The 23,571-nt window shown below is 49.1% G+C and overlaps 1 protein-coding gene and 1 pseudogene across 2 annotated transcripts in view; both read right to left on the bottom strand.

Annotated features, from left to right (window-relative positions):
* Positions 1–1,572: 1,572 nt before the first annotated feature.
* Slc25a37 (solute carrier family 25 member 37) overlaps positions 1,573–23,571 on the bottom strand; it is a 41,074-nt gene continuing 19,075 nt past the window's right edge. Inside the window, exons 2-4 of one of the 2 annotated variants that reach the window (XM_038310352.1) lie at positions 8,949–9,177; positions 7,248–7,304; positions 1,573–5,098 (exon numbers count right to left, since the gene is read on the bottom strand). In XM_038310352.1, coding sequence (XP_038166280.1) covers positions 4,578–5,098; positions 7,248–7,304; positions 8,949–9,177 — 807 coding nt within the window. In that variant the 3' untranslated portion in view covers positions 1,573–4,577. Of the gene's footprint in view, positions 5,099–7,247; positions 7,305–8,421; positions 8,916–8,948; positions 9,178–23,571 lie in introns of those variants that run through there. The other variant, XM_038310353.1, reaches the window with a different exon arrangement.
* Positions 19,643–20,120, bottom strand: LOC119800284 (annotated as a pseudogene).

Here is a 23,571-nt window from a genome sequence, read left to right as displayed (position 1 = left end):
CCACAAAAATGTCACTACACACCGAACATGTGCTATAGAGGCCAAACTGGTATACTGCCAGATCTCAGGAAAGCAAAAGCCGAGATCTGCAGAAGCTACTACTTTCTGTGGTGAACACAGCCCCACTGGAGCAGATTGCAGAGGTCCAGCCTAACGTCACCTCAGGCTGGGATGGCCGTCCAGCAGATAAAGAGGTTCTGCACTGCATGTAACTTCCATAGCAACCTCCTCCACTGCCATCTTAGGGAATGGGGACTCAAGTGTGTCAATAAGAAAGTCCCTTATCTTGCTTTTTGGTGGTAGGGACCTAAGCCAGAATCTCCGGCACATGTTAGGCAAGCACTCTGCCATTCAGCCTTAGACCGCTTCAAACATTAAAAATTATTTTACAATTATTTCCCATTATGTGTATGTACACGTAAGCGCCGAAATCAATGGAGGTCAGAGGCATTAGACTCCTTGAAGCTAGAGTTGTCAGTCACCCATAGTGCCGGGAACTGAACCCAGGTCCTCGCCAAGAATGGGCACTTTAGCTGGCTTTGAGTTTGTCACCTCCTGGCTCCCAGGTAGCTGGGATGACGGGCCTGCGCCAACGGGTCTGGCTGTCTTTGTAGTCTGGGTTTCAGGGTCTCTGAGGGTAAGGACATCTTTTACATCCATCCCACAGCTCCAGCGTGGATTCTGTTATCAGCAGTTACTACGTATTTGCTGGCTCAGTTTATCCAGGCCCGGAGAATAGGTTGAACCCACTCTACCACACCCCATACCAAGACGCAGCCGCTACAAGCCATGAGGTAAGTTTGAGGAGTTCGGGGTTGGCTGTGGGCAAGACAGAAAATTGCTACCCACACATTTTGCCCAGCACCTTTGCCCACCTGGCACCCGTGTTCACAGCTGGACCCCAGGCTCAGCCTCCATTCTAACGTTGTACCTTTGGTAGGGACTCAGCAGTCTTACTGACCTTGACCCTGTGGGCAGCGTCCAGAGTTCTCAAAGCAAACATTTTCCTTTCAGGCTTCCTCACTTGCTCCTCTTGTGAAAGTTCTACTCTCTGGCTTTGGCTGTGGTTTGGGAGTGTGGACTCTGGCCAATTGGGGGCTTTTTCTGTAAGAGGTTCCCAACTGACTCTCCACGAAGGTATACGCAGAGAAAAGTCACAATCCCCCAGTGATTCAACGTAAGCAAGAGGGGCTAGAGAGATGGCTCGGCAGTTAGGAGCACTGGCTATTCTTCGAGAGGACCCAGGTTCAATTCCCAGCACCCACATGACAACTCACATATTGTCTAAAACTCCAGTTCCAGGGTACTCAACACCCTCAAACAGATATATGTGCAGGCAAAACACCAATGCACATAAATTTTAAAAAAAAAAGGAAAAAGAAAAAACGGCAGACCTCCAGCTAATGTGGTGTATGTACAGAACCCTCTGCTACGGTGATGTGCAGCCGCGCCCTCTGCTGGCAAAGTAGTGATCTGCAGTCAATTGGGCTAGTTCCCGGTCTAGCAGTCTCCTCTATGACCACTCCCCCCTCCTCCCCCTCCCGCCCCATGTTCACAAAGAGTCCACAACGCTTTCCAGAACAATGCTTTATTTTCTCCAGCTCCAGTGTTACAACTGTAGCAGCACAGCAGACACCCCCACATGGGAACACGCTGCAGCTCCCCGCGCTCAGAAGTCACAAGGCGAAAACAATCTTGACCACAGGCATTTTAAGACGTTCAGAGAATAACACTGGGCCACTCTTATCCCACAGTGTGCGACTGGGCGGCGGCACATCTGTTGTTTACAGACACAATCACCCATAAATAAAGTTAAATAGAACCTTACTGGCATAGCAGTGTGTGGGAGATACAGCCTTGGGGTAACATTTGGAGGAGGATGGCTGTAAGACATGGTGGGGGGGACACACACAAGCACACATAAAAGTAATTATAGTTATTCCAATTTTAAAAAATAGTCATGAATTAAGAACATTCCCATTTTTAAAGATCAATGTTTTATTCTATAATAAATTAACACTCATCTATTAAGTGGTTGACTGTCATGTGCCCTGATCATGAGAACACACACACAGCTAAAGTGTTAACAGTGCACCCAGGTCACATGGTCCATCCTTGGGTGTCACTCCAAAGATGCCGATAACTCTATTAACCTGGCCACTGGACAGGGGAAGCATTTTCCTATTTAGATCTTTGCCATGTCAAAAATCACAAATCACAGGCCATTAATGCGCCTGGCGCGCGGACAATACCAACCCTGGAGCAAAGGGTGAGAGGGGACAACGTAAGCCCTAGAGGAGTGAGAAACAAGTTTAGGGCTTCACAACTTTTAACAACCTTTCACTTGCTCAACCTGTAATGGCTGGGTGGGTCGGGCTGGTTAAAAAGCTGCCTCTCTGTAGATCCACCCATCACCACAGGGAGGCGACAGCAAGGACTGGACCCCTGGACCTTAAGCCCACAGAGTTGCGAAGTCCGAGTCTTACTTCTTCATCTTACATGGCCCTGGCTATTCCAAAAGAAGGTAGCGGTAAAGAAAACCCAACAGGGAATATTGTTTTTGCAGCAGGATTCGTCACCAGATGGACCACAGGGTGTGGTAGGAATGTTTCAGAGTTGACTCCCATTTTACTCTAGACTCTATGATTTGATTCCCCCTTCCATTTATATTTAACACTACTCAACACTAGCGGGGGGACGGCAGAAACACAATCAGTGAGAAAAGGCCTAGCTAGTCTCAGACACCCGCAAGCACAGAAACCTGTCACCCTGTGGTATGACAGCTCAGCAGCCAGCCACCAAGCCCTCGTGGAGAACGTCTAAGTACTCGAGGCGGCTCTCTCCTCCTTCTGAGCAGAAAAAAGGAAGACAGCTGACCATCATCTAACTTCTCACGGTTAGCGGACAAAATCAAAACCTGTGCCCAAGGGCACTGGGTGATGTGTGGCCCCAAGATGAAAAGTCTCCAAGTTCAAGCTGAATTTTTCCCAGGCAGTGGTACCTAGCCACAGGAACTTAAGGTCCACGCTTCCCCAGTGAGAAGGAGCATGCCAGCCATGGCTTCCAAACAAGACCAGGGCCAAGGAAATGAAAACGCCAGTGTGTCCCCTGCCCGTTCATAGACAAGCGGGAAGAGGGACATGGAGACCATTCTGTCCTCTCCATGAGAGTGACAGACTAGAAGACACAGGCTTGTGTGTTCTCTCAGAGATGATCGACTCCATTTCAGAAAACAAAGCAGAGAGGACATAGGCTCTCAAGTGACGCAGGAGGAGCCTAGGCTGCTGAGAGGCTCTGGAGAGGCAGAGAGAGAGAGGGTCCTAGCAGGCTCCAGCAGTGCAGTCCAGGCTGGAAGGCCGGCCTCAGTGCAGTGATGGGCAAGACCCGGGTCTCAAACAGGGCAGGGGACAGATGAGTGCCGGAAATAGTCTATGATTTTCAAAAATCCCTAGACTGCAGGGGAAATGGGTTAAGGGGTGACTTTAATAAAAACACATAATGACCAAATTAGCTGAAGTGCCTGAGACTGAGGTCGCTACAGAAATCAGTCCTAAGACCAAGGCGGGAGTCGTCCCGCTAATTTGCTAGGCAAATGATGGCGCACCCAGTGCTAAGTGCTGATCGGGGAGGCACACATTCACATCACTCTCGGGAAAGGTGAAGGCCAGACATTCTTATTCTCCCGGGCCCACTACCCTACAGTGTGGACAGCCAGCATGCTTAGTACTGTACGGCTGTGTCCACAGACGGAGGCAAATCCTCCAGGGCCATAGCTTCGGTCCTGGAAATCTTAGGAGAGACAGAAAGGCACACACAGGTGACTTTTTGTTGTTTGTTTAAAAAGATTTAAAAAAAAAAAAAGCTCCAAGTGATAGATCATTATTTTGACTTGTTTTCAACGTACCTTTTTCCCCCATGAAAAGAGAAATTCAAAATATAAACTTTGTATTTATTATTTTACATTCAAGTTAAACTCCCTTGGGAGGGCTGCTACACACAACTCCAGGCCACAGCAGCAAGCCGCTTAGTACTTTGGTGCCTTTTTTCCCTGTTTTGTTTTACTTCTCACGATGGAAGAATTCAACTCTTATTAAAAAAAACAAAAACAGGTACATCATCCCAACTCTAATACTATTTATGGACACACACACAAGCACACACAATTTCAAAAATCTCTATGTAGAAAAATAAAGGATAAACATTATCCACCTATTTTAGACTGGGTAATGGTCCTTTTATGTATACGAACTCTTCTTACTGGGTCCTTGCTCTCCTCTGTGGCGTGATCTAAAGATCTAGGGAGGAGGCCACAGGGGTGCAGAAAGGCTACATTCCTCTCCAGGAAGGAGGAGAAAAAGCAACTTCTCACTCTCCTTCCCAAGTTTTCCCCACCTACCACCACCCGGGGTGTCCCCACAGCCAGCCTTCTGAGCAGTGGAGGCTGGTCATTCCCTTTCTAGGGCACCAGAGAATGAAGGGCCCGGCGCAAACACCCTGTAGGACAGGGCCTGGGTGTGATGACAAGGGGATGAGGGAGGAACAAAAGATGCTGGAACCACTTCCCACTGCCCGTTCCTTTAGTACAGAGTTCGATTCTCCAGCTGCCGCTTTGTAAGGAAATACTTGAAGAACTCATAGACGGACCAGGAGATGGCGGTGGAAGGCATTTGGTAGATGACTCGCGCATAGAGACCTTTGAAATAGCCCGCGAAGCCGTTGAGCTGGTATACCATCCTGAAGGCGTTGGCCATGCCCGAGAGCCGGCCACTGACATTGGCCAGGGAGAGCGCCATGTTCTCTTGCGTGTTGAGGAGGGTCTTGCAGACATCCAGCGGGGTGGTGGCGGCTGCAGCCAGCGCGCCGGCCAGGCCTCCGGAGATGATGTGAGACTGGGGGTTGTAGTTCCGGAGAGGGTTGACCTGCTCCTGCAGGAACTCGTAGGTGATGAAGTGGATGGACTGGAAGGGGATGTTCATGGTCAGCTGGGTGGTGTAACTCCTGTAGAAGGCCCCCAACCCCTCGGTCCGCCACACTGTCCGGATACAACTGAGGGCTGACCGGTGCTGCGAGTTGTACATCTGTAAACGTTGCTTCACCACTGTGTCCGGGTCGGGAGGAGCAACCGACAGGCAGGTGGTTGGTTTGGCCCCCTCCCGTCCCAGATGGGAGTGGAATGGGGAGCCAACCAATAAAGAGAAACAGCACGTTAGAACGCACACTGGTGACAGGGACCAAGACAGCACACACATAGCCCCAGCCAAGAAGCCATGGAGGGCCAGCTCCAGGCAACCTGACTCAACTTTGTTCCATTTCTGCCTCCAGGACCCCGTGCCAGGAAAGTGGGAACTTCTAAAGAATTTCCTGTCTGAAGTTCGAATGAGAGGTCACCCCCAAATCAGGCATTCACTTGAGGTTCGATCAGACAACCTGATCCCCAGGTCCTAGCCGCCTACACATTGGCCACGAATATCTCCGTCTCCCTGACCTATCCTTGGCCCATCTATTAAGAGTGTCCCTGAGCTGAGCCTGCTGGCACATGCCTTTAATTCCAGCACTTAGGGGGCACAAAACAGGTGGCTCTCTATAAGCTCAAGGCCAGCCTGGTCTACACAGGGCGTTCCAGGCCAGCCAGGACTACATAGTGAGATCTTGTCTCAAAACAAAACGCTGACTTCTCTGATTCTAATCTGTATCACAGTTCACCTGGGACAACACTAGAATTACATCTGTCCAAGCTGAGTGGCACCCCCTAGTGCAGATTCTGGCTTAAAGACAAAATAAATTCTGGTTCATAGGACCAGAGAAAATGAAGTGCGTTCCCTAGAGTCTGGACGGCACCTACACACGGCCAAGAGCATCCTCATGATGTGGTCCATCTTTAAACAGAGACCCGACTGAGTCAAGAGTAAAGCCAAGTGGGCAAGAGAGATGAACCATACCCTTTTCTGGGCACCAGGCTCACATAAATACATGCCAACAAAACACCCATAGACATAATTACTTCTTTAAAAAAATACAGACATCCAGGTGTAGTAGCATTTACTTAGAATCAATCCCAGAAATCTGGAGGCTGGGATAGGGGGGTAGAGATTTCAAGACCGGCCTGGGTTACAAAAACAAACAAAAGTACTACTTAAATAAACTCTGCTTACTTAATATTGACCATGTGACTGTCATTGTCGGGTCCCTGTATGAAGTTTTTTTTTTTTTAAAAAAAAAAGATGGAATCCCAAGATATATACAGCTAGTCAGTCCCTCTATACCATAATTCTGTATGCACAGATTTAAGTAACTGTACATCAAAAAAAGCAGGAAAGAAAACAGTCTGCAGCAAACACATGCAGACCTTTTCCCTGGCATTATGCCCTAAGGGACATCATACAACATCTACTTACATAGTACGAAAACCTAGGAATCAGTCAGAGATGACTTAAGTATGCATAAGGACAATAAGTGGGTTATAAATACTGCCCTATTTTATAAGAGGATCCCCCAAATAAAAGAATAAGAAAAGGTAGCCCCCCTCAAAATGGCCACATGTTAATTTTAGAGGTACGTAGGGGTAATAATTCTATATATTTACTTTTTCTTGAAATGTTCTATAATCATTAAAAATCAAGGGTGTGGTGATGTATATACGCCAATAATCCCAGTGCTCAAAAGGCTAAGGCAGAAAGGTTTGGAGTTTGGGCAAGCCTGGGTCTCAGGGGAGTTCCAGGGCATCCTGGGTTGTATGGTGAGATTCTGTATTGAAGGGGGTGGGTGATACAACCCACAGTGAATGAGATGGAGACAAAAAAAAAAAATCTGTGCTTGGAAAGAACGAACAGTGTCTGATGTGTATATGTGCTTATTGATCACGCCCTTAAACACGCACAGTGTCCGACGTGTATATGTGTTTGTTGAGCACACCCTTGAACACATAGGTTGTGCTGTACTGAAAACCACGCAAAGCAATCCCCAAGAATTCTGCCCCAGTGGGCCTGGGGCAGGGCCTGAAGGGTAGTTTCTAACGTCTCCTAGGATGCTGCCAAGTAGGCAGAACAGCTCTGCTTAGCTGTTTCCATGGCAGGAAGCGCTTAGAAACCCAGGGCTCCCTGGCTTTCCTGAGACCTCCCAGTAATGTATAAAGAATGCAATCTTCCTGCAGGCTGATAAAGCCAGCCCCTGCCCACCTTCCTGTCCCCAGCTCCTCCAGCCTCTCTACCTGTCCCCCACTGTCCCTCCCTGGAGCCGTGGAACATTACCTTCCGCTGGATTCATTACTGCATCGTGGAGTAGGGTGGCCATACTCCCAGCTATCCCTGCAAAACAAACTCCAGAAAATCAACCGCTGACTCCAGGTGCCCCGGAAAGTTCCTTGAACTTATGGTCGGATGAACATAGCTTTCTAAGGCTCAAAGCTGACTAGCGAGAGGCTCAGCCCAGGTGAGCAAACTTTAAAACCCCAAAGTGGAGGTAGGAATGCTGAATTACAACAAGGACCAGGGTGTCTGTTCTACACATCTCGGAGACTTTTCCTTTCCTTGTAAGTCAACCGTGGGAAAGGTTGGAGCCAGAAACCACACTTTGCCTAGACTTTGATTCTCTTGTCTTGAGCCTTTCGGTACAGATAAATCTCTGAGGCTACTGATGGGGATAGCATCATGCATATGACTGGCTGCCTTAACTGAAGTCCAAGCACGCTTAGGACTGGACTGGTGAGTGATCTTCATCTAAGGTCTCTCCTGGCCTGGCTTTGAAAGCCTGAACCGGCCCCTGGAATTTCTGCTTCTGGCTTCCTAGTGCCTCCCACTGCCGCGCAGCTGCCTGCCAGTTACAATGACTAGTGGGAGGGATGAGGGACAAACTAAGTCACCTCTCAGGAAAGCACCTAGCGGCTCCTGCCGACTGCACACACAGACCCCAGAAAGGGGCTGCGGGGATAGCACTGGGCAGACGGTTTCCTTCAAAGAGCTGAGCCATTATGGAAGGTGGTTTGGGCCTGTAAGCCTCAGAGATGCACGAGGGCATGGCGCTTGGTGACGGTCGCCAGCTGAAAAGCCAAATCATCAAAATAGCCAAGGATGCTTGTTTCTAAGGGTGGCTGACGGAAGGGACGCATTCTGTTCTGGGTAGGGTAAAAAGCAAAGGCGAGCTTTACTGATGGTCACATCCATTCCTCCAGTGTCTCAAAATGGATGTTGTCAAAATAAACATACCTTATGTTGCCTGCTATCCACAGTCCTGTCTCACCCACTGAAAAGCCCATTAAAGTCCTGCCCCATGCTACCACCCAACCTGGCTCATTGGCTCCTGACTCACATATAGTTGCCGGCAGACGCCCAGTTCCCAGCCACCCCTACCCCCACCCCCACCCCCAGATTAACCACAGGAAACTAGTTCGGCCCTGGCTTGCAGAAAGATGCGACTCAGACACACGGAGGAGGCTGGGGGGTCAAAGGCCCGAATCTCCTGCAGCTTAAAGCGGGGAAGGCCTTCCGCTGTGGCACAGGTCCTCTGTCAGCATAAACCGTCTTGACCTTTCCAAACTTAGTTAGATCCTGGGGCTGGAGAGACCTGTTGGACCAGTTTTTAAATAGTCTCAAAGAAGCTGTCCTTTTCTGCGTTTTTGTTTGTTTTGCAATCCAGCATTCAAAAGATTTCTTTTCCTATGACTGATCATTAATTGTTTTGAGTGGTTTTTGTAAGGAAAAAAAAAAAAGCCCACACAACAATACCAAAACACCTCTACCATCAGCTTTCCCCAGAAAAAGAGGGAATGAATAAAACATGTACGAGTGTGTGTATATGTGTGTGCATGTGCAATCACGTGACCCTAGAGTTCTCTGTTCCTGAGCAAGCTGCCGAAGAGACGAAGGCTGCTGGGTCCTGGGGAGGAAGAAGACCCAGGGAGCAAACACTGAAGAGAAGAGCTTCCTAGCTGCACACAAACGCTTTCAAAATACCATTAGCGAGGTGGCTGTTTCCTTGGTGGCTGAAAACGTCATTTAAAGTCCTTTTCATGTTTTCGTAGCAGGCAAAATACATGGCATGTGCGGGCCCTGCGCCCGTCATCATCACGTTCAGGCCCCTCAGGGGCCTCCAGAAGCCTTCTGTTTGTATGATCTTCTTGAGGGCGCCATAGATGCTTGTATACTGGGCTCTGGGATCTGGATTCAAACTCTGCATTCGTGTCTGAGGGAGACAGAAAGTAGGTATGAATAGGGGAGTTAGTAAGGACAGACGCTTGCCCCCAGTCTCTGTGGGGGGTCCCCCACTAAGGACACCAACATTCATCAATGTTTAACCTTGTATAAAACGCTATGGTGCTTTCGGCCTATGCGCCTGTCACCAGATGATAGATAATGTAATATAAATGCTATGTGAAGGCTGTGGGATGTGGCTCCGCTGGGAGAACACTTGCCTATCGTGCACAAGGCCATATGGTTTGAGTCCCAGCACCATATATATAAACCATGCACGGTGGGCATGCCTGCAATCTTAGCACTCAGGAGACACAGGAGAAGAATCAGAAGTTCAAGGTCATGCTCGGCTACAGCAGGGCCAAGGTCAGCTTCGGTTACACGAGACTTGGTTACACGAGACTTGTCTCCACGAAACCGAACAAACAACCAACAATTTAAAAACCCACCAACAAAAGTTGCCGCCGCCACCAAAAGAAGTGCTATAGGAAGTTATCAGAGTGCCCTGTTCAGGCACTAAAGACAAGATCTAACGGTCTGCACGTGTTTAATACAGGTACACATTTTTCTGGCTGCAGCTGCTAGTCTGGAGAAAACCAACTGAGTTATCAACATCCTTCTGGTCTGCTCTGGTTCCCAGCATCCTCTGGTCTGCTCTGCTTCCCAAGTCTTATGTACCTTTCTACCCCCGAACCTCTGTGTCCTGTCCATTTTTCCCCAGGCCCTACCAGGTTATCTCCCCAGACCCCATGGGCCTCACTCACACCGTCACCTCTAAGTATCTTTTACACTGTGTTTTTATGAAGCAACCCTCAGTAGGTTAGGCTTTGCTCTTACCACTTCCTATGCACAGAAAGGAAAGTGTACGTGAGGAGAGCCCACGGCTTCCCCAGCTCTGCTGGCCTCCAACACTCCCACAGGTATGAAAGGCACAGGAGGAGATAGGAGTTAATTTCCTCATTTCAACCTGGCGAGGCTGAGATGCACAAATTACCTGATCAAAAAACATCAGCGTGCTCTAAACAATTCTCTAAGGTTTGTTTTGTTTTGTTTAGATAAGGCTAACAAAGTCAGTTGTTCCTGACTTTGTGTGGCGTTGGTAGCTGTCCACCCTGCTGGCCTGCAGGGTGCAGCACCCAACGATGATGTGAGCCAGTTCCTTAAAACAAATCCCTCAGCCTCATTCTCTCTCTATTTGAAAAGATCTGAAATCACTCAAAGTTTCAAGCAAATGAGGTCTTGTCTTTCACCAGCCTGTGTCTCCTGTGGCTGTCAGGACGCCAAAATCTCAGTCCGACAGATGGCGCAATATCTTGTGTTGTGGTCCTGGGCCTTGGCAGCGTGGGGCTGGAGTGGATTCAGATCTTATGTATGGCTCTTGTTGCAACCCTGGTCAGCCAGTTCATCTCTCTAAGCATGAGTTCATTCCCTGGGAGGGTGTTGGGGAGGTGGGGGAGGGGGATGAAATGGCATTGTGTCTATTTCCATTTCTGTAGTTGGTGATTAAGGAGTCATGGGTGTAAGGGTATTTCATAAATATTTTGAATAAATATTTTATTTTAATATTTTAATAAAGTTTGCCTAAAGATCAGAGAGTAAAACAGTCCCACTGGTCAGTCTTATAGACCAGGCAGGAATAACACACACCTTTAGTCCCAGTAGCCATACTAGTGGATATAGAAACCAGGGGGTGCAGGCCTTTAATCCCAGCCCAAGGAGGATTATAAAACAGGAGGAGACAGCTCTCAGTCACAGTCTCATCTGAGAGTCTTGGAGGCAGGATGGCCATTTTGGGCTGAGGTAGAGATAAGAGTCGGGGCTGGCTGTTTTGCTTTTCTGACCTTCAGGTTGAACTCCAATTTCTCTCTCCGAGTTTTCATTAATCATGCTACCCACGGGGAGGGGTGGGGGGGTGGGTATATAAAGGGGACTAATGTGGATCCAGGATATAATCTCCCTCAGAGCTGAGACCCCACCACCCCTACCTTGGGCTCTGGCTCTCATTCATGGCAGGGACTCAGGCTTGGTAGACGTACTGATCCCGGGCACCCATTGGATCTAGGAATTGACGATGCAGCTTTGCTGACTGGACTGGAAGGATTCTGCGCCGCCTGGCCCACCTCCCCCAGCAAGAACCACACTCTCAGGGACTAAATCTATCCCTTTACTGTCAGCATCATTTGTCCATCCCTAGTTGATGTTAAGGCTACAATCCACTGTGGTCCTCACGCTGTTCTGTGCCCCCCTGAACATACCTGTTCCTGAAGACAAATCTGGGCTTAGGGAAAAGGGCGACTCTGGCCAGAGCAGAGGCCCCAGTGCCTCCTAAAGGGGTCTGCTGTCTTGTGCCTCTTCTCGGCAAATGATACTGGCCAAACAGGTGGGTTGCTGCCTCCTCCTGAGCTCCTGGCCTAGGGCAGGGTCCTGCCAGGGTTTTTGAGGACTTCCTTGGATCCAAGTAGGCAGAAACCACAGAGCCCAGGGCAAGAAGTAGGAGCAACAAGGTGAGAAAACAGAGACAGCAGGAGTCGCTGCTGCAAGACCTCAGACTAGAGCAGATGCTAGCTCTGGCAGGCCCAAGGGGGTTCTGATTTAGTATGTTACCTCTCTGGTCCCCAGCAGGTTTGATTTGAAAATGAAAGCAGGGAGTGAAGCAGGGGCTGACGAGCAGAATCACCTGGGAGAAACTGTGGCCAGATCTATGGGTACCACCTCAACATGTACGAATTAAAAACAATTTTATTTCCAAAATTCCTCCACTGATCTAATCCCTGCAGGGTAGGAAGACCCATTAAAGGACTCTTTAGGCCCCACCCAGCCCCTGGTACTTTCCAATAACTTCTTCCACGTCAGTATGGGATTCATCGCTGGTCCTATGAGGAGGAAGGGGATTGAGGGATGGCAGTGGGCACAGAGCCAGGCAGTGTGAGAAAGAGAAACAGTGGGGTCCACAGTGTAGGCTTCAGAACCAGCCTAAGGTGGCTTACCCTGGCATGTGGCTGTCCTCCGCTGTAATGATCACCCAGAAAGCTCCTGGGGGAACAACACCTATACCTCCTTCACCCCTTCTATAAAGGCAAGATCATCTCGCAGGCCTTTCCTTTACACACATATCCTTGACAGCTCGTTGGGCACAGCATCAGTGCTAACGCTTTCCAGAAGTCTGGCAGCAACTTTGCATTTCCATCCCCTGTTCTGATAAAGACATGGTGGCTGCGCCAAACACTATTCAACCTAACTATGCCAACCTCCTAAGAAAAAGGCAAAGTCAAAGGGGGCATCTGTGCACTCTGGTGGGTGTTTCTGTCCATGGGGAATGCTCGATGATACTCACCTGGAGTAGAGCAGGTGGCTGTGCACGTGAAGCTGGGCCCAGCTAGGCCCTCACCAAAGAGCAAACACCTGGAGCCAGATTCGCAAAATGGAAAGAAGACAGCAAGGAAAAGAAAAAGAAAAAAAAGCATATGACAGGAAGGGAAGAGGTTAGATAACCCCTGAGGCATCCAGAGATGGCATGAAAGTTGGCATAGCTTCAGAGGAAAGGCGGGAGCCAGGTGGGTGAAGAGCAAGACAGACAGATGCAGGAGATAGAGGGAGGGCAATCAATTTAACCGCTTACTTTTCAATTCTCAGTAACTCTGTCTATTAAATGTAAACAAGAGAGCTGACAGTCTCTGTCTCATGGGCCAGAAGTGGAGAAGGGGTGGGTAAAAGCAACCCAAAAGAATGAGGATTTAATCGACCGAAGAATGGATAAGGAAAATGTGGTACATTTACACAATGGAGTACTACACAACAGGAAAAATAATGACATCTTGAAATTCGCGGGCAAAAGGATGGAACTAGAAAACATCATATTGAATGAGGTAACCCAGACCCAGAAAGACAAATATCATATGTACCCGCTCATAAGTGTCTTTTAGACATAATGCAAAGAAAAATCAGTCTACAGTTCACAATCCCAGAGAACCTAGACAACAAAGATGACCCTAAGAGAGACATACATGAATCTAATCTACATGGGAAGCATAAAAAGACAAGATCTCCTGAGTAAACTGGGAGCATGGGGATCATGGGAGAGGGTAGGTGGGGAAGAGAGAGGCAGGGAGGGGAGCAGAAAAAATATATAGCAATATTAAAAAAAAATTTTTTAAAAAGCACTTTAACAAGAGAAAACTGATTTTTTTACTATGTATTTTACTAGAATTCATTAAATGGTATATTGAAAATTTATGTATTGCACTGGATGTAAAATAACTCTTTCCAACAATGTATAAATAGTGAACTCCAGTTCCAATAATTAGTCTGATGACATACAGAAAGGTAAATACATCGATATCCATAACATTGAAATGAGACAAAAAGTAAAATGAATTTCTGGGTTTGAAGGCACGTGGGGAAAAGATGTTATTTCATGGTTGATTTATCACAAAATCAGTATTTGTCCGAAGCTGAACCATATTAATAATCAATGTATTGTTCACTTTTAATAAAGACAAGACATATCGATATTTAAAATATTAACATTAAAAAGGGGGGTTAGCGAAAATGTGGCTATCCACTTCCCAGAGTACTGCACTGACAGGCGGGGGCAGAGGCTGAGGGTGGATGATGGAGACAGGTTTAGTGGGCACAGGAGTTTGACTCTGCAATAGGAAGAGTTCCGTAGGTTGACAGTGGCGATGGCTACACCACAGCATGAATCTGGGAGATGATGCTGAGCTGTGTAGATACTTAACAATGGTGAGGATGGCTACATGTATGAAAGGTGTGTGTGTGTATGTATGTGTGCATGTGTACATGTGTGCATGTGTATGTGTGTACAAGTGTGGTGCGTGTGTGTGTACATGTGTGTGTGCGCATGTGTACAAGTGTGTGTATGTATGTGTGCATGTGTACATGTGTGCAAGTGTGGTGCGTGTGTGTGTGCATGTGTACAAGTGTGTGTGTGTGTGTGTGTGTGTGTGGTGCATGTGCTGTGTCTGAAATGTCACCTAGTGTTCTCCACCTCTTCCTCTGAGACAGGGTCTCTTCCCGAACCTGGGACATATTTACTCAGTTAGGCTGGAAGTCTTCAAGCCCCAGTCATCTCCAGTTCCCTGGGAGCTGGGGTCATAGACCTGCATAGGAAGCCTGCCTTGCTATGTGGATGCTGGGATCCAAATTCTAGACATGATTACAAGGCAAGCACTAGCTCTCTGGCCCCAGCTTGAAAACTTGAAAATGGCATGTGTGTGTGTATACATATATATTGCATATTACATGTGCATTATGGTATGATATATATGATCTATATACTATATATAACTACAATTTTTTAAAATAAAAAGTCATGAGAAAAGTGAAGGAAATGAAAAAATGTGGCTACACGAAGATGCAGAAAACACACGCTCGCATGCACACGCACCAGAGAAAGAATTTGACCAAGTTTCATCTTCATCATTTTACATTCATTTGTGTGTATGTGTGTACGTATGTGAGCACGCATGTGCCATGGTGCACATGTGAAGGCAAGAGCAAACCTTTAAGGATGAATTCTGTCCTTCTACCACATGGGTAAGGGGGCTCAAACTCAGGCCACAAGCTCCGCAGCAAGTGCCTTTCTCCAGCAAAGCTCCCCAGCCCATCTGGATTTCAGGTCCTGTGTTAGACCTAGATGCCTTTCCTTACACTCAGTTTCCATGTCTGGGCTGTAACTCCTACCTCTCAGAAATCTATTCCACAAATCAGCATGCGGTAGGCTCTGGGAAACCCTTCAGAAAAGAAACCTGTTTAGCTCGTTTTAACCAGGCACTTCCTAAACATGTGTCTTTGGCAGCACAAGCGGTTTTTCTCATTTAATAAGCAGTCACACTTGGCCAAGCACACTTGTGAAAACACAGCTGGAGCCAACAGACAAACCTCTGAGGCAGGAAATACAGGGAGTCTGTATGTGTCAAGAGACCCTGGGGCAGCCCCTCTAAAGGAAGGACAGAGGACAGGATGGTCAGCAGGGAGCGGTCAGGAGTAGCCAACAGCAGGTGCGCAGCCTCTTCTGCTTCTGAGCTTCCCCCAGCCTTCTTCTGCACTACCGCCACTCACTCTCAAGGGGGCAGCAAAGAGCAACATGCTCTGGGGCTCGGCCTCGCTCTGTCACTCATGAGTGTGGCACTCGTTCAGGCCCCCTTGGGCACCAGGCACTTGAGTTATAAAAAAGATTTCAGGCAATGACACATGCATAGGCCAGGCTCCTCCTATAGCGTCCAGAGAGATTAGGAGAGGGGTCATCTCTCTCCCATACCCTCCCCAGGACAAAACAAGTAGCCTGTTCTCTTACCTAGGGGAGGCGGGGAGAGGGGAGGAGGGAGAGTGGAAAATGTGTGTGCTGTCCCAGGTGAGCTTGTGGATCATATAACCAGAGGCGGCAAGCCCGTGGAGCTCAGCCCTGTCTTTAGACAGAAAACATAGGACCCCAGAAGCACCTTCCCCACCACCTGATCCATGGGGAGTATGGAAGCTGGGTCCAGCCCGAAAGAACAAAAGAAAATCTGGAAGGGAGGCCAGGGAGCTCCCAAAATTGCTTGCTCAGGACGCTGCCCAGCCCAGGCACCAGTGTGTCATCACCAAAGCACTCTGCCCGAGAGCCGCTGGCCACTTTCAATCTCCCATCTCACGTTTCTCAAAAGAGGGTGGAGAGCGGACCTTCCCGGGTTCATAGTACAGGTGGCACTTCCAGGGTCAGAATATAATGTGAAAGCCAAGAACAACGGGGATTCAGCCAGGGTACGGGCTCCACCTGGTGTGAACATGCACACGCGAGCACAGACACACACACACACACACACACACACACACACACACACTCAGCTCATGCACTCCACTGAGTTCCCTCCACACTGGGAGCTGAGGCTGCCCTGCAGACACACAAGGCCATCTTCCACCAACAGCCACCTACACAGCACAGAGGATGGGGGCTAGGAGTTCATTCCCAAGTAGAGACCTCCCCATGACTCACCCCACCGCGGATCACGGCCCAAGGCCAGCAGGAAGAGGCTCCTCTGGCTAAGTGTTCTGTGGGAGGCAATGTCTTTTGGAATGAAGCTATAAATTCACCAAGGCCTTCGAGAGCCATGTCTGTTCTTCCGGAATCCTTGGGACGTCTACAAATAGTGGAAGACTACAGATACTACAAATGTGGAACCCCAAAACACAAGAAGCAGCATGAGCAGTGAAGCCCTCAATACTCAATTTATCTATGTCCCTAACCCACCAACACACTAACCCACCAATACGCTAACCCACCAGCACCCCTAACTCACCAGCACCCCAAATCACCAGTATCCGTAACACCCCAGCACCCCTAGTTCACCAGTACCCCTAACCCAAAAGCACTGCTAATTCATAGTACCCCTATATACCAGCACCCCTAATTCACCAGTATCCAAAACACACCAGCACCCCTGACTCACCAGCATCACTCAGTTAGAACCTGCACCCCTTTTCATTCTGCTCTACAGAAGACAGACTCATAATGGTCCCATCCTGGTCCTTTGAAATCCTGTATGAACAGCCAGCAGCCAGCATCATTCCCATACCCACTAACCAAGAATGAAGCAATGGGCTAAGTCCGGGAGGAGAAACCATGGCATCAACGATGCGCTGCAAGCACCTCGGCTCACCCATGAGCTCTCGACTCCAGCTCAGGCTTTGCTTTGGCAAAAGGTTAATCTTTAAAATTAGCACACAAAGTAAAGAATTTTATCACCCTGCTTTCACAGGAGCCGATACGCTTTGCTCTAACTCATCCGCTGTGCTTTGAATTTACACCACCCGATTTACAAACCACACCCACAAAACATACTTCCCTCTCCAGATGCACAAAAACAAAGACATGTGTATGTGTCTATTTAATCAGGAGGAAAACTGTGTCCTGTGATGTTTAGGGAGCAGCAGGAGAAGATGACCACCCCGAGTGGTCACTGCTGTCTTCTGAAACGGTGGCGGAAAAAGGAGTCTACACAGCACGCACAGGGGGCGCTCGGAACATGTATTCTGAACAGAGACCTCCCACGCTGGCTGGAAGGTCTCTGCTGAGAACTTCTAATTGGGAGCAAGCAGAAAAAGCTGGTCCAGTTGCAAAACCAGCTAGAAGGACGGAGTTAGAAACAGTGAGGAGAGCGGGCCTCGAGGAGCCTGATACCATGCCGAAGTTCCTGAGTTTCTTCAGGTGGCCCCAGTGTGAGGAGGCAGCCAAGAGAAAGTGTGTTCATCTGCCCTCCCTTCACTCATGACCCTCAGGGATCCCCATCCTCTGAATGGCTTTATGTCCGTGTTCTCCAGTCCTGCCTTCCTGGCTACCTACGACAAGGAAGGATCCTCACACCGGCCACTCTCCGTGTAGGGACAGCACTGAAACCCACAGGGTCCAGTAGGGTGTGTTTTCGGTGGTAATGCTAGTTTTGCTTGCTGTGCTAGCCATTAAACCAGGTCCCTTGTGCATGCCAGGCAAACACTCTGCTGACTAAACTAGGCCCCAGCCGAGACACTTACTGCATCGTGTGTTGAATGGGATTCCACCTTGGCCAGAATAGCAAAGTTCTTCAGGCTGTGTGAAGGAGTCACAGAACCAAGCCTGCTTCTCCCCCTATGGCCACACAGGGGCGCACCAGGGTACAAAGACTCTCACCTCCAAGGTGGCCAGGGAGGGGCCACTCAAGCTTCAGCTAGGAAAAGGGACAGGGCATCAAGCTGTCAGAACTTGTCACTACAGCTCTTTCTAGACTATTTAATTTTCTAGACTCTCTGAGAAAAAATATAAAGCATATATTCACGGAGGGTATGGGAACAATGAACCAGCTGGGGGAGCGCACAGACATGGGGGTGGGTGGGTATTTGAGGAAAGAGGATCATGTGGACAAGCAGAGTCATCTGGCAGACAAGATCGTGTGACTGGGATATGATGTGTAGGGATGTCCCTCAGGAAGGTATGGGGATAGTAGGAACACTGACCAAGACTCAGAGGAAGAGCTGGAACATTACATGGGCATCTGAAGATGGCTATAGGAAAGGCAGGTTAGGACCAGACAACGGAAAGGAGGGACAGAGTTGAGCCTGTGAATCTGGAATTCAATCAGCTGACTTCCCGGGCATGGTTATATGCTACTTAAAACAGCCAGCAGGAAATCTCAGACATTTGGCTGAACAGACAGAAACCCTCCCTTTAGGGTCCCCAGACAGGCTGGCTGCTCTCTCCAAAGCTGTGGCCACTGTCACATACACCACTCGGGTTTCCCCTCTACCTAGGGCAGCAGCTCATAGCGTGCCTCTGGTTCCGAGGCTACCGCTCCCATTCCCGACCCCAGGAGCTGGACTTGGGTTTAATCCTTTCTCCAGAAGGCCCGACAGCCAGCAGGGAGGGGCAAAAGAATCCATGCCTGGCCAGTTTACTCAAGACACACTCAGAACACCCTAAGTGAGACACACCCCAAGGATTAACCGATCTCTACCCTTCAGGTGGGGCAAATTCCCAGGATACCAGATAGCAGGCCCAGGATCTCGTAGGGGCAACAGTGACCTCATTGGGAGACAGAAGAGAAACCTGAGACACAGGTCACTCCTTCCCGCTCTAGTCCTGCTTCTGTCATTGACAGACTGGTAGACTCTATGCCCTTATCTCTATTTATAGAAAATACTATAATAAAAACAAGAAAAGAATGGCAAGCTATCCTCATTTTATAAATGAGGAAATCATAATAGAGAGCCAAGCGATGCAATTCCAGGGATGTTCTAAACCAAATTCCTGCCTGTCCCCAGCATGCACCGCTTCTATGATCACATTTAGTCACACGGAACCATCTCCTTTGTCTAAGTTCCCCCAGTTCCCCCAAGTTCAAGTTCTGGCAGCTCTTAGTGGGCTATGCCTATGATTGCCTACACCAGCGTCCTCACAGGCCAAGGCATGAGCCACTTCCCCCAAAGACCTCACGGCCGCTGTCTCCAGTCGAACTAGATATAGTGCTAAATCAACATATCACCGTTTGGTCTCTGGAAAAAGAATTTGGGCCAGATACCCCCTTGAGGTCAGGGGCAGGAAGGGTATCTAGAGGGATGGAAACAGAGCTGAACCAGTAATTGTCTCGGGCCATCTTCTGCTATAACAGAACACTTTCAACTGGCTGTTAACAGCAGCCATGTTTTGGGGGTCACAGCCCAGGAAGTCCAAGCGCATATGCCAATATTTGGGAAGGGTCCCTGCATTTTGGAAGGCAGAAGGGCAAAGGCAAGCAACACAGTAAATCCAGCCAAACACTCTCATCAGGCCCTCCCCCACTCCCATGGTAAGTGACCTCTTTCTGTATGGGGCATCAATCCATTCAATAGGTCAGAGCCCTGTATCAGCCTCCGCCTTGAAGGACCTGTTTCTCAACTGTGTTATAATAGCAGTTCATTTTCCTTTTTATTTTCCAGAAAACGTAAATTTATTGTTGTGTTTCCATTGTCAAAATGCATGCTCTCGGTCTTTCCTTCTTGCCTTTGAACAGGGCCAAAAGAGACACACTGGCTCCTTTAACAGCCTTAGAAAGGACTCTGGGAACATCACCTACGGCGTGACCATTTGGACCAAGTCCAGCAATGAAAATTTCACGGTTTTCCTCAGTGAATGAAGGTCAAGCAGCCTCCACTGGGCACAGCCGCTGTAATCTCCCTGCCATTCCAGATGTGCTGCACCCTGACACACCTCCCGGCACCAGAATTTAGCCGCTTGACTTCAACCCCTGATTTTTCCAGCACAATTCCCTTTGCATGAGAAGTAGGTTTAAAAAGATTGGCCTTCAGGGCTGTGCCCATGTGGGCTTTCTTATATTGTTTATCCTGCCACTGTGGTCTCCACTGGTGACTGCAGAACTTCCTGGCTGTCCAGAGACCACGACACTTGCCCACCTTGCCAGGTGCCATGATCCAAACAGCAGCAGTTCAATTCCAACACTGGGTTTTAAACAGGATGTTCAAAACGTACCAGTATCCAAAGGCTAATGCGTCCAAGAGACACAGTTCAAGTCCCTGCTAATAAAGCGCACTTCTGAGGCCTCCCACTGACTCAGCCAGTCTCGAGGAGTTGAATGGCTTGTAAACACTCCATTCACAAGTAAGGACAAGATATCAGGACAAACTGGAGAAACAGCATGTTATTTTCACAAAGCATAGGTAAGCTTGGCAGGCCACAAAAGAACAAATTTAACACAAGAGTCCCCATGCAGGCACCACAGAAGCCTATCGGCCTGTACCGGGCAGGTTCACTCTGCGTGCATGAGAGAACAAGGATCCAGAAAGATAAGCAAGGTCTTATGCTGAGGCTCCGCCAGCAATGGTTGTCTGGCATGGTAGGGTTTTCATTTGCCTTCTAAGTGCTACCCCCTCTACCCCCCCACCATGGACCTCCCGCTTTGTTCCGCTCCGAAGGAAAAGTAACACAGAGCTAGCCGGTCAGGGACCGTGCCCTCTGCCTGCCCTCCAACTATATCTTGCTGGAGAACCCAGTCTCAGGGTCTGGTGGAAGCCCACAGTCAACCATCCACACAAGGCGTCACGGAGACACAGCTTCTACTCTCTGTCTGGGGATGCTAACTGATAGCTCAGTGCAATAAAGATTGGAAGGGAAGAGATGGGATGGGATGGAATAGAGAGACAGGGTCAGAGGGTCAGAGACAGGTGAGAGGCCTCACATCCGAGGATGACCATTCTGGGGCACTGGGCACAAGGCTGGGGAGGTTCATTACCCAAGTTAGGGTCAGTCCTAGCAACCTAGGCTCAGGCATCTGTCTTAAATGGATCAACTAAATACACAAGTCATTGTGGAAAGCAGAGGAAAGAGGATTTACTCAAGGTGCCCACGCTGGGAAGAGAAACACAGAGGCCCAGTGGTACCCCCATTCCGTCTTCGGGGTCCTGCTGTGAGGTTTTGGCTTGCACAGAAGGAAGAGGAATGTAGAGTTAGGCAGTTTTAGGCAAAGTGCCAATCACTGCCTCAGCTCTGGTCTCTCCTACAAGGTGATTTGAAATGTTGACAACTGTTGCGAACTTCTCCTAGAGATAAGCTCCCTCCGCAGCTGCCACTGCCACCAGCCTCCAAGTCTCTTCATTTCTCCAAGCGGGAGACTTCTGGGGGAAATCCCAATACCTTGGGCTGCATTGTCTCAACAGTCTGACAGTCAAAGGGAAGGACAGATGCAGCTCCTTAGGATATCTCCATTCCTGGCAGGGGCAGTTACAAGTTCATCCACCACCAATGCATGCCTCCATCCATCAGGTGCACAGCGAAAGCTGATTTGAAGCCGGGACACAAAGATGGCCCAATCCTCTGCCACCTAGTCGCTGAAGTCCTGATTCAACTTTGTAGCTTGGCAACTTACTTGACCTCTCTGTCCTTCGGCTGCCTCACCTGCTTAGCTTGTATACTTCCCAAGAGGAAGGAACGTGGAAACGGGAGCACGTTGGTCGGCTAGTCCAGGGACCAAGTGATGGATAAGGGTTTGTCTCTGCTACAGTGACTTGTTAGGAAGTCTGCAGTGTGTTCCCAACCTAAGAGGGGGGAAAACCACCAGTGTGTTCCCTATGTGGGAGAGAGAAACCACCTCTATGAATATGGATGCCTGGACTCTCCCCAGGATCCACGATGCAGACTAGCGTCACCTAGCCTGGAGGAGTGTTCTCCCAGCTGGTTGCTAAAGGACTAGATGTTTGGCACCCAGGACTTCAGGACAGGTATAAACAGAATCCCATTAGGCTACAAAATAGGATGACAATAAACCACACAACAGGTTCTGGGTTCCCAAAGGGAAGTTCCTAGCCACAGGGCCCTGGGTGGGGACTCCAGGCCACAGCATTAATTTCCTATATCCTCTCTGACCAAAGGAGCTTGAGGCTAGGCCACCTCCACTTCCTGACGACCACAGGGCAGACTCTGGAGAGGCATCTCAGGTGAAGGCTTCTTCCTCCACCAACCATGGTCTCAGGCAATGATGTGTCTCCTCGCCTGTGTGGGGATCCTTGCGGCACCACCTTCCAGAAAGGGTGTGAAGACGAAAGCCCTTCACTTTGGATCTGGCAAGCAGTTACCTAATCCTGGTTTGGTTTTGGTTTTTGGGGAAAAAAAAAAAAAAAACCAGAGTCGAAGGAACTGTCATTTATGCTAATTCCTTCCTTGGAGAAGGACGCTCTTGAGATCTATCTGCCCGGGATGGGAGCGAAACCACCCATTAAACACTGCCTGCAGACTCCGGCACACCTGAGGTATCCTTCCGTTCCGCCATCCCACTCAACAGAATGAAAGCGAAGTTGTTGCCCAGGCTGTCCCATGGGGGAGACCAAGACTCACGACTCCCACAGTCATTCCTCTTCCCTGCCATTTCTGAATGAAGGGATAGAGCTGCTTAAATTAATCCTGGTTATATAACAAAGGGAACTTGGACAGCTACCTAGTGTGGGGGATGGGGAGCTGTCACTAATATCAGTTTACATGGGCTAAAAGAGTGGCAAACAAAAGTGCCCCAGGAAGCTCGCTCACCTGGCCTCCTGGCTCACCTTTACTGGGTGCTAAAGTTCCATCCAGCCCAGGGCTGGAGAGGGTCCTTGAGCAATAAGATACACTGAGACCACTGTGTGGTGTGTGATGACCAAGCTCCCCTCAATGGCAAGCCTTTGGCCTGGTTGGATGCCTTCTGGAGTGCAGGGAAGGGTGGCTGCCGCAGGATGGCAGACAAGTGAGGGTCAAGATCAGCTGCAGATCTGCACACAGGAGAGCCTCCCTCCCCTGCCCATGACCCCCACCCCCACCCCCGTTGCACTGGAGGACTTCAGCCTCCCCAAAGCCCAGAGATGGGATGCAGGTGTTCTGGCCTAAGATTCTCTAGGAATGTCCACCCGGTGCAAACGCTGCCGTGGTGGTGGGACTCACTTTGCTAAACAGATGGTCCCCCAAAATGTTTTGGAAGCTAAGAGACCCAACTTCCTGTGCAGCTCGGCCACCACAGGGACACTGAGTAATCATGTCACCTCTCTGGGAGCCCACTGGCACGGAGGCTTGACAGGCAGATTCCTAGTGCTTTTGTTCACCATCTTGTACAACTACAAACACAGGCTGAAGGAAGAAACGGGGCCAACACTGTCGCTAAGGACACATTGAGAATGTCAAGCCTCAGAATCTGCGTAACTGCGGCACCATTGATAAACAAAGGTGCATCGGTGTGTAGGAATGTTTAGTTGAAGGAGGTAAGCCTCCAGCATTAATGCACATTAATTAACATACACTGGACCTATCTGCCGCTTTAAAACACCCGTATTTAAAAATATGTTTTTAAACACACCTAGGCAGGCATGGTAGTGCACACCTGAAATCCCAGCACTTGGG

The sequence above is a fragment of the Arvicola amphibius genome, chromosome 13 (genome assembly GCF_903992535.2).
Source record: "Arvicola amphibius chromosome 13, mArvAmp1.2, whole genome shotgun sequence".
Lineage (NCBI taxonomy): Eukaryota > Metazoa > Chordata > Mammalia > Rodentia > Cricetidae > Arvicola > Arvicola amphibius.
This window is presented reverse-complemented; position numbering and strand designations above follow the sequence as displayed.